The sequence below is a fragment of the Anneissia japonica genome, unplaced genomic scaffold (genome assembly GCF_011630105.1).
Source record: "Anneissia japonica isolate Jap-2015-1 unplaced genomic scaffold, ASM1163010v1 scaffold169_len739621_cov184, whole genome shotgun sequence".
Classification (NCBI taxonomy): Eukaryota; Metazoa; Echinodermata; class Crinoidea; order Comatulida; family Comatulidae; genus Anneissia; species Anneissia japonica.
Window position 1 is genome coordinate 113,258 of NW_022688869.1, and position 11,620 is coordinate 124,877.

General features: G+C 31.9%; 2 protein-coding genes across 2 annotated transcripts in view; one reads left to right on the forward strand and one right to left on the reverse strand.

The window, feature by feature from the left end:
* LOC117123817 (vacuolar protein sorting-associated protein 37A-like) overlaps positions 1–3,520 on the reverse strand; it is a 12,520-nt gene extending 9,000 nt beyond the window's left edge. The window contains exons 1-3 of the mRNA XM_033269845.1: positions 3,350–3,520; positions 2,840–2,914; positions 1,442–1,556 (exon numbers count right to left, since the gene is read on the reverse strand). Of these exons, the coding sequence (XP_033125736.1) occupies positions 1,442–1,556; positions 2,840–2,914; positions 3,350–3,450 (291 nt within the window). The 5' untranslated portion in view covers positions 3,451–3,520. The remainder of the gene's footprint in view (positions 1–1,441; positions 1,557–2,839; positions 2,915–3,349) is intronic.
* Positions 3,521–5,136: 1,616 nt separating this feature from the next.
* On the forward strand, positions 5,137–11,493 carry LOC117123825 (CCR4-NOT transcription complex subunit 7-like). The gene is given in 6 exon segments (XM_033269854.1): positions 5,137–5,291; positions 7,017–7,188; positions 7,749–8,158; positions 9,272–9,449; positions 10,089–10,166; positions 11,230–11,493. Coding segments are annotated over 5 exon segments (894 nt in total). The 5' UTR covers positions 5,137–5,291; positions 7,017–7,077; the 3' UTR covers positions 11,347–11,493.
* The last annotated feature ends 127 nt before the right edge of the window (positions 11,494–11,620 follow it).

Genomic DNA, 11,620 nt, shown 5'->3' on the forward strand with positions numbered 1-11,620 from the left:
GTAGGACGTACTACTAGGCCTAGGCTTTTGTTGTAAAAGTTGAAGTGCATGTACAGGATGCCTATATTTAAAAAAAATAATACATTTTGTTAATTATTATTGGTTGGTCTGGGACCTAGACCGGCAGGCCAGCTTTTCGAATTTTGATTGTTTTATGAAAGATAGTATTTATCGAACATTTATCTATATAAAAACAAGAGTAATATTGTAGAAATTGTATTTCTAAAGATTCATATATAATTCATATTTCATTTGGTAGACAATAAATATTCAGTAAGATACTAAAAAAGATTATTAATTCTGAAATGTGCATCAAATCTCAGCTATTATTAATCAGTTTGTATTAGGTTAAAGTCTTAAAAACAATAATTTCGAATTAGGCCTAGTAAACAAATAATTGTAATTAAAGTTTAGGTTCCCATGATGTCAGATGATGTTTTCAATATGATGCTATATTTTGGGCTCTGACTTAAATGAACGATGGCCCTGTCAGTTGTAGTAAATCTTTGTAAATTACTTTATAGGCCTATAAAATAGCTTGTTTTGTTTTATAATAATATTAATAAATGTGTTGAGTGTATTGATTATGCGATGAGGTTTGTTTTTGTCTTTCGGTGTGATTAAAACATGCCAATTCTCAGAAAATATTTTCCAATTTTATTATATTACCACCTTTTATTACATAGATCTTTTTAAAAACATAACTGCTTTTATAACATTATATAGACCCATTAAACACAAAAACTGCTCTGGCTTCGACCCCACCAGGGCCCTTATTCTGTGTCCTGGACCCCACGCACAGAGAACCCCCACCCCTTGAAATGACCTGGCTACGGGCTTGCTTACGCATTAACGTAAGAGTTGGTAGGTGTATAATTATTATGAATACAGTTTAATACTATCAAGCTGCTCTAAGGTTTGTTTACGATCATTTTCTGGGGAATTTTGATGCATGAAAATGTTTACTTTTCTTACCTTATATGAGCAAATAATACGAATGCATACTCTAGCAAACTAAAGATACTACCTGCCGGGGAGCGCTGGCCACCCTCCCTTTCATGGAGAGAAATCACAATTTCTCGGGGAGGAATAAAATTACCTCTATTTTCTACATATTAGTAGTAGACTCTAAATAAGCTTTCGAAACCCCTATATTGTCAACATTTTTGGTGGCCTCACCCCCTGGACCACTTTCGAAAAACATTTTGAGTGACGCTTGACAATGCACCCTTTGCTTTCGTCGGGAGAACCAGCCCCCCCCCCCCATCCCCATCTGGACCTTGGACCCCTCATTAAGCAAATCCTGGCACTACCCCTGGGGAGTGGAGTTGTTTTTTGTCATAAGAGAGATTGGGATTGGAAGGCAAGCATCTCAACCAAAAAACTAATCAAATACACTGTGTTAAATTGCAACTTAATTATGACGATTGATAATTCTTACATTATTTAAGCTTATACAGCCAGTGACATACATGCTTTTGTTGACCCATTTATGTCTTAGAGGAGGGGACACTTTCACAATTGGTTTGTCCTCAGGGAACTGTGGAGGAAGAGATCTGAAATGAAACAAGATTATAACAATGAAAGTCAGTAATCAACTTATAATGATGATAACAACTACTGTCTATGTTATTTCAAGCAATCAAAATCTTCAAAATATTTGATCGTAACTGGCAATGTGTGAAATCAGCAGGAAGACGAAGACGTTGGCCTGAAAACACACTCCCTTGTTACGATACGAAGCCAGAGAGGTGAACAGGGCTCCGGGGAATGGAGCCGAAATATCCTAAATAGTGCAGTGGGTGAGTCATAAAATTTGTTTATTGTTATTACCAATACCACTGACACTAAATCTATAATGTTAAGAGGGTCGGAATAGCTAAAAATAAACAGTATAAAAGAATATAAAAAAATTTAGATATTTTTAAAAGTAACCTTAGGTGCATAATATTAGGCCTATACAGTAGATCTTTGATTCTTGTAATTGTATTTTGATACTGCATTGTTATTACTTTGATGTGTTTAATCTTTGTATTTCATTTTAAATTTTAGCTTTGTTCCCAGGGTCCAAGGGAAACCAGAATGGTTGAATGATTGGGCCTCCCTGGTTAAATATTGTGAATAAATAAATAAGCTTTAAAAAAATATTTTAAAAAAGAAATATTTTTACCACCAAAATGAGATGGCACAAATGATATTTTCTACAATTGGCCATTAAATTCATTAGTATGTAGTAGTAGTAGTAATAGCAGTAATCGTAAATAATTAGGCCAAGTAAAAAAAAAAATTAGTTTTTCATCCTAATATTTTTTTAAAAGGAGAATGAGGGAAGTTTTCTTTTTTTTCACACTCTGAGATGGCAACCAAGATGGTCGATGGTAAACAGCTACTGCTTTCTCACTTTTACCAAGTAGACACATTGAAAACAAATAAAAGAAGCACTAGACATGATTCATAACAGATGTATCCCCAACCACGAACGATCGATAGAGGAATTTTACTGATGTAAGTTAGCCAAATTTTGAAAATTAAAAAAAAAAAAAAATTGGGGATGAGAAACTATTAATTTTTTTAATTTGGCCTTAAAAAACCTTGTCCAGACTATCAAATTATATTTGACAAAAACATGTGACATGCCTAAATATGGTCATGACATCATCACATCATGACCATATATACATCTTGACTATATACAAATTACAGGCATACTCCTTTGAAATCAGTTGAAGATTTTATTAAATGAAATGTTTAGCTCTATTAAAATGAATGAATGAAAATAGTCACAGAAACTGTATGAAATAATATTAAATAATAACATAATTCATGCAAAACGGCTTACATATTAAGTGCAACTGTATGTCCACTGATAGTAAACGACACTCTGTATTCTTCATCCCGCTTTATTTCTGCAACACTTTGGAAACAAATATGAAAGAACAATTTAAAAAACATATTTTATTATTTTTTATCCACAATTTTTATTCTTATTGTACTTTTCATTTAATTACTGTAGATATCAATATATTTATAAAAAATATATAATAATTATATAAATAATTTAATCAAATTAAATATAATTTTATATAAATGCCTAGCTACATACAGACAGGTCGAGTTTGTTCGTCTTGTTCAATTGTCTGTAGGCCTAGACATCTCCTTTCTTACACAGGTAGGCCTATGAATCGGCCTTGCCAGGAAGGTTATATGCCCCAAGACTTAGCCTCTAGGTAACCTACTAGCTAGGCCTAGGTAGGTAGCCAGGTAGAGGAAGAGGACGGAGTCGGAATGGAGCCTAGCCTAGGGCTAGGCCTACCTTAACAAAGAAAACACCTTTTTTACTCTGACTTACTTGTGATTAAATGTCTTTAGAGAATCGATTTGTTGAGTTCGCTTCTGCTGAAGGTGGGTTACTGGTGGAAGTTCACTTTTGCTCTTGAAAAACCACGCCATTCTACCTCCCAGAATATGACTACTGACAGCATACGACCATTATTATTACTTGACATTTGTTTTGCAATACAGTCAATGTTATTTAGAGGGCGGCCGGATATTTAGACAAAGGTACGTATACGTAGATACATGGGCATTGTCATGAAATTCGATAATCAATGCTGCTGATGTCAATGATGATAATAATGATGAATGTGATGATGATGATTACTATAGTTTATTAAAGACAAATTATATTTTCAATTATCTGATATTTTTTTAAATATTTAATATTTATTTTATTTTTTAAATGTTTATATTTTGTTCATAATTGCCTAGGCCTATATTTAGTTGTAAGCCTAAGAATTATAGGCCTAAATACCCACATTTATTCAAGTTAGACGTTAATTTATTCAAATTTTATGATAATTATTATTTTTTTTTTAGTTCTTATTCCATTTGTTGATTTGTTTTTCTTATATATAAAATATTTAGGTCCACAACTTAATAGTACAATTTTGAACAAAATATAACTACGCTTAGGCCTACATTTTTTAAAATTCTACTTTTTAAGATATAAATAAGTATAGGCCTAGCTATGAATTGTGGTCTATTGTTTATCAAATGTGTAATTGTAACTTCAATAACTTAATTAAATACCAATCAAGAAATTCAAATATATGGAATAATTTTTTTTTTTCAATTTTAGCTCACGACAGACAGCAGTACAGTTCAAATTATAAACTTTTTGTTGAATTGAATTACTTGCCTTGACAAAACCATGGCCTAAAAGGGTGCGCTCGTCTTTAATTTAAATTTGAGTTTTTTCGAACACTCTTAATGAAAATAATGATGGTCCTCATTGGCGGATCTGATGGTCAGGAGTTCCCCCCTTGGACAAAAGAAAATAAATAAAAATCCTACCTTTCAGGACCCGTGAGCTGATTTTTTTTTTTTTTTTTTCTGGTAAAAATCGGGAAAGCTCATTCACTCACCTTGGAATCAAAATTGTCCCGGGGGAGGACCCCCTTTCTTTTTGGGGTTTATCTATTCATGGAAAAAAGAATATGTATGCAACAATTGTTTATTTTTCTGCATGTATACCGGTACACACATGACAGGCCTATATACCCTAGCAATGAAAATTTACTGTTCAAGAGCGGAACCTTTTTGAAGACCTAAAAGTCACAAAGACACTACACAAGTGTCGGGAAAGCTCATCTAGGGATCATATTTTTGAAATATTTTGGACGTTCGCTTTGGAGTCAGGTTTTGTAAAGTTTACCCTACACAATCATGGCAAATGAAAAGAATTGAAAGTTAGTACAATTTGATATTGGCCTTGTTGCGGTGTTTTCAAACTGTTTTTTTTTTCTTTTGATTTCATTTTGTATATTTACTTTGTGATGGTTTTTCCGTTTTTACGCATATCACCAAAAGGTGTTGTTTCAATAAATTCCGTCTTATCCAATGCCGCCGTTAGTAAATCGGTCGCCGTGTGAATAACCTAATTTTTTTTTATTATGAAATGGGGGTCAATTATCGATCCCGGAAGTGTATACTTGTGTGTAATTACGTCATTGTGGAAGGATGACTAAAACAACACTTTAAAATACAGTAATTATCTTATCGTCTGTGAACAATTAACAAAAATTGTAATTACGCTCTAAGATTTACAACTTGTTTAAATGTAATTTTTAAAAGTGAAAGTCCTTTTGAACCAAATAAATCTTTTAGTAAAAATGTTCTTCAATGCTGCTGCTGAATTTGATGGATTTGACCTTTGTGCAGTTTTTTTAGAATGTAGCGTAGGGGCCTGATTATCGCTTTGCAGCAATTTTTTTGTTTTTCGGAGAAGAGAGGTAAAACATAGGGCTCCCTTTAGGCCCATGTGCACTTTGATTACACCCTTTATTGAAGAAACTAACTTTGTGTTATATGCTTGATAATCTACGTGATTCTCGTTAGTTTTGGTAGACAAAACCATGTCACGTCAGGGCCTAACTAGCCTAAATAGAATGCTAGGCTAGCCTAAGCTAGGCTTAGGATTGATTGATTATTTGACCCCGCACAAGGTGGCTAGGTGGGGAAACATAATATGCATTATAATACAATATAATTACGATATATTTGTACTGATGCTAAGCATTAGGGTTAGGCCTAGCTATCTCATTAGATAGGTTTAGGACAGAAGTAGAACGACGTCATTCAATTCAATCATCACATTTTTTGTTTGCATAGGCCTAGTAGGCCAAATATAAAAATATTCTTAATTGCGTAAAACTATCAATCATTAGTCCTAAATTTTCCCTTCTTAATCGGAGGTTTGTTGTTATTGCCCTAACTAATTTAGGTCTTTACATGGGTCGTCTAAGATTTCAGAAAGTTTGCGAGAATCTCCAGGAAATGAGGTCAGCCTGCCGCGCTCCCGCAAGCAAGAATCTCCCCAGAAAATAACCCATCTTCCACAAAATCATAATATTTGCATGTTTTTACTATTTTATTATAATAATTACTAAATAGTCAGTGCCGCATGTATTTGCCAAGGGGGCCACTAGAGCCCCGGTGCTCACGCAATCTGGGCATTTTCACTACTGATTTGATTGATCTTTGACACTACAGGTTAGATTAAATAAAATATGTATGATGTAAACTTAATAAACCAAAGAGTTACACTCATTTAAATTAGAATTAAGTTACATTACTGCAAACTTAGAATGAATGTTGCTTTGTACTGACAGTTACTTGGTGTAAAATTAAAACATTTATTACAAACTCTGGTCTTTTTGGGGATGGATAAGAGTAGCGAACCTTTTATCCATGATGTACAGAGTGCGGTACTGTTAATCATGTGGAAAAGAGATAAGCAAACCATGCACGGTGCTTACGAATACTGCTAGCAGTGGGCGTAAATGAGTCGTTTGTTTACATTTCCAACAAGCGTACTGGGCGCTTGCACTATCTGTACAGTACTATATAGCCAAGGCTTACTCTTTGCTACACTAAACCCTAATGGCAAATGATTTATTTATTGCATGTTGTCGTATATGCCGTTCGCCAGTCATTGTTTATTCGTGTAAAAATCCTCATATGTCAGTAACCTTGAAATTCGTTTTTGTTCTTCCGTAATTTTTCCATAAGTCTCACAGTGAATACATATATTTAATCAGTGAGTAAATTACTGTGTACGCCACTTTTTTATTGTATTAGATGTATTGTCCCTTGCTAATGTCAAAAAATCATTAAAAAAAATAATTTTTAAATAAACTTGCTCATATTGCAATAGCATACAAATTATTAACTCGTGCAAAAAAATTTTTGAATTAAATAAATGTTTACCCTGATTTTTAAACCAAAAAATTATAATAAAAATAATAAAACACTTCCAGTGACTGGAAGTGTTTCTATCATTTTTCGCTGTAAACTGATGGGTAGACATTTTTTAAATACACTATGTTCAAGTTGATAACTTTCATGTTACTTCAAAAGTTTATTTCAAAAAATATTTTTATGATTTTTTTGGTATTTAGCATGGGACAATACATCTGTAAAGAATGTTTGTTTATGTTTTCTTTTTATAATTTCAGCTGTTGATATTGAAATTACTGGGCATCTGAAATACAAATTGTTTAAAGACTGTTTTACATTATGCCATCGCAAACGAATGAGCCAGTTATTGTAGACGTATGGGCATCAAATCTGGAAGAGGTCTTCAGAAAAATTAGGTTACTAGTCCAAAAATACCCTTATGTTGCCATGGTAATTACTGTTATTAAGTCTTTATTTTTTGTGTATAGTTCCTTCATTTATATTATTAATTAATTTTGTGTATTTGTGACCGGCTCTGGCTAAAACCACCATTTGGCAGAAAAATTTAGTTTTTATTATTTTTAGGTTCTGCATGAATTTTTCATTAAAACAGTGTTTATTTGATGGGAATTGATTGAGAGCAGAGTTAAGAATAATTCATTGGATATCAGCCTTGTAGGTCTTAGGAAATATTTAGTCTTCCAAAGATTGCAAAATCAATAGTTTATAATAATGTAATATATCAATAATGAAAAATGACATAATATTTAGATAGACTTTTTAACTAGGGGTCAGAAGCTAATAATTAATGCAAAAATTGTTAAAAACAGATAACAAATGTCAAATATATGATAATTTATTATTTTGAAAATTTGAGGTCGTTTGAAGACTTTTGTTTTTGATGACGAGTGCCCGGTTTTGTCAAAATTAGTCACCATTTGGGATACCAAACTAAACAAGCCAATATTTTTCTGTTTATCATCATCATCATCATTTTTTTTTTTTTTTAGGATACAGAATTTCCTGGCGTTGTTGCCAGGCCAATAGGCGAGTTTAAAAGTCCGGCAGAGTTTCATTACCAGCTTCATAGGTGCAATGTAGACCTTTTAAAAATCATCCAGCTGGGTTTAACATTTTCAGATGAAAAGGGCTCACTGCCGATAGGAACGCCATCCACTTACCAATTTAATTTTAAATTTAACCTGATGTAAGTATATTTTTAAATACATTATTTCTGGTGCTCTGGGGGAAGTATAGCTTAATTTTATTTCCTTCTAAAGTGTATAAATGCATTTGCTACCATGAACATGAATATTCATTAGACATGTATGTAAAGCCTCGATGCAGAATATTTTGCTGAGCTCTTAATGACGTCCGGTATTGTCCTCAGTGAAGAAGTCAAATGGATCACTTTCCACAGGTAAATAGGAATTATAAAGTAATGTTATATAGTGCAGTTATAGTAATAATATATCACTGCATTATTCATATGGTGTAAGTAATAATAGTAATAGTATTAATGATAACAATGTTATATTTTATTATTAACTTAATATTTATTACACTTTGTGTCAGTTAAAAAAGCTTAAAAAGTGAATTTATAATTAATTTATTATTAAAATTAATGTCATCAGCAGCCGTAAGAAATTAAATTGAAATATAGTATCGAAAAGCAATTAGGAAAAGATGGCAACATTTAATTATTGATTGAAAAAAATATAAATATGAAAATTAAGGCAAGTAGAATTATTTGACAAATTTTTTATTAAAAAGGTTAATTGCTGATGGAATAATAGAGTATTTTAACCTATTAGTTTTGACTAATGGATGACGTAATCTACCAGAATTGACGCCCATAATCTTATTCGCTTTTCTATTTACACAATCTAGTCTATTTTTGTTCTTGTTGGTGATTCCATTGAACCAGACAATAGTATTAGTACAACAGAAAGTAAAACAGATTTAATAACAGGATCGTACGATAATTTCATAGTTTTAGTATCGACATTAAAACTTCTCATTTTTCTAAAAAAATAAAGCCTCCTATTACATTTAACAACTGCTTCTGTATGACTACTCCAGTTAAGTTCATTTTCTATTATGTTCTCCAACGCAAGCTCGGTGGTCTAGAGGTATGATGCCAGGCTAGTGATCTGGAGATCATGGGTTTGAGTTCCACCCAAGAACAACTTGCAATTTTTTTCGCAGTTGTTTTCAAATGTACTGAGTATTCGGTACATTTCCACGTCATGTAGGGCAAAATTACACCTATACATGTTTCTCCTGACGCAAATCCAGTTATTGTCTATTATTCCATCACGACAATAACAATTACTATAAATATTTATTGTTGTTAGACATCGCAAATTCTACAATCGCATAGGTTGTTCAAATAACTATGTTACATCATTACGTCCAAGATCTTGCCATCATTGTGCACCTGGAATCTCTCTTGTATACTTATACATGTAAGCATCAGGGAAAACTGGGGACGCTGAAAGTAAAAACATGATTTTTCTTTTTCTTTTTGTAGTGGTTACGACTTTGCTTATTTGTTAAAGTCGTTGACGGCTTTGAATTTACCGTCAGAAGAAAGTGAGTTCTTTGAACTTTTACGGATATATTTTCCCGGAATCTACGACGTGAAATACTTGATGAAAAGCTGCAAAGATCTGAAAGGAGGATTACAGGAAGTGGCAGATGATCTAGAAGTAAGCTGCCAATCGAAAATAAATCATAAATCATTTAAATTATTTCATAATGTACTGTACTACATTTAAAGCTGTCAATCAAAAATAACTACATTTTTCATAAATCATTTAAATTATTTTATATTGTACTGTAATAAATTTGATGCTACAAATCAAAAATAATTAAATTTTTCATAAATCATTTAAATTATTTCATATTGTACTGTAATAAATTAGATGTTGCCAATCAAAAATAATTAAATTATTTCATATTGTACTGTAATAAATTTAAAGCTGCCAATCAAAAATAATTAAATTTTTCATAAATCATTTAAATTATTTCATATTACTGTAATGAATTTGAATACATAATATTGAAATTTTTAAGTATAGAAAAATATATTTGAATAAACTTGTTTTTTTTTTAAATTCTATTGTAATAATATAATAATGTTTCTATATTTGTAGTCATAATGTTAATGTAGTACATCAAAATATGTAGTGCATACTTTATTATAATTGGAATTAATTGATTGTGTTTTATTTGTTCTTTTTTTGTTTATAGTATTATTACAGTATATATTCTGTCTAAAAAAATGATTTCAGATTTCATTCTAAAAAGCATGAAAAATTGATTTATATATTTTTTTATTTTCATAGGTTACAAGAATAGGCCCACAGCATCAAGCAGGGAGTGACAGTTTACTCACCTTACAGACTTTTTTTAAGATGAGAGAGGTATCTTATCTTTGTCATAATTAATTTTAAATTATGTAAACAATACAAATTATTGTCACTTATTTTTATTTAATTCAACATAATTTTAAGTGATGAGCCATATCGTGACGATCACACTTAAATCGACCGTTCCTTTCACATTGGTTATATTAAGTCGGCTCAGGGTCACACTGCGAAGGTTCACACTTCCTCCTTTGCACCAGGTTTTTACATGAAATAATATATTATAAGCAGTCAAATTTTAAAGCTATCAAGGCGACCTGACCTACGCAGGTTTGGTTTAGATTCTGATATGAAGATGGTTCAGTCGAGGTCGAGGTCATAGCGGACCCTCAGTAGAATTCAGCTTAAAATTTAATGACTGTTCACACTTAAAAGAGGTGGCCCTGACGCGGTCCTTAGTCGACGTAACTATTAAATGTGATTTGGCTCAACGACTTCAACCTATGACATCATGTTTAGAGGGCGGCCTAAAAGCTTCACTGCCACATTCTTGCACACTAATGGTATTTATATGCATCAGTGACCAAAAAAAAAATAAATAAATGAAAATTGACTTTTTAATGTATTCTTATTCTCCATTTGTAAGCTTTAAAATGATGGATCATTTACTGGAATCGACTTACTATTGCGAATGTTATGAGTAAAAGTATTGTGGTTTCTCTTTCTGTACTTTTGCCAATTACTGTACTCAGTTTAATAATTAGTGACAATATATTGGTTATGGAATGTCAAGCCTCGTATATTATATTTAAATTAATAGTTATAAGGAATGTGGCATCTGTAGGGTGCCAGATAATTGATTGATTGATTGATTGATCCATTGACTGATTGATTAATTGGTTTATTGATTGATTGGTGTTTGATTGATTGTTTAATTGATTAATAATAGTGTGAATGGCTATTTGATTAGTCCATTTAATAGATTGATCAGCTGATTGGTCAATATGATAAATGATTTGTTGGTTGGTTGGTTATTCAGTTGATTGAAAGATTGATTGTTGGTTGATTGGTTAGTTTATAGAACTGATTGATTATTTATCTCTTTATTTTTGTTTTTCAGAATTACTTTGAAGACAACATTGATGACGACAAGTACTTAGGTCACTTATATGGTCTTGGGTCATCGTACGTGCAGAATGGCAATGCGTTCGGTGACGAGAACAACCTGTCGTCGTAGCAGTAGCGTCAGAATCCGCCATGTTAAATCTGTACAGAATGGAGGACCAGGCCTTTTGCAAGTTCTCAATGCTAAATGTTGAACATCAATTTTTTTTCTCGCCTATTTGTATATTATAGTAGAATTTTAAACCTTCGTATTTTGAAACATTGTACTGTGTATGTTCCTTTGTGTACTCACGTTTGTAGTCTGTGTCCCAATTCCAGATTTATTCTTGTTGCCAAATTCTTAAGCATGTAATTTTTTTTTTTTTTTTTTTTAATTGTTGGTACTC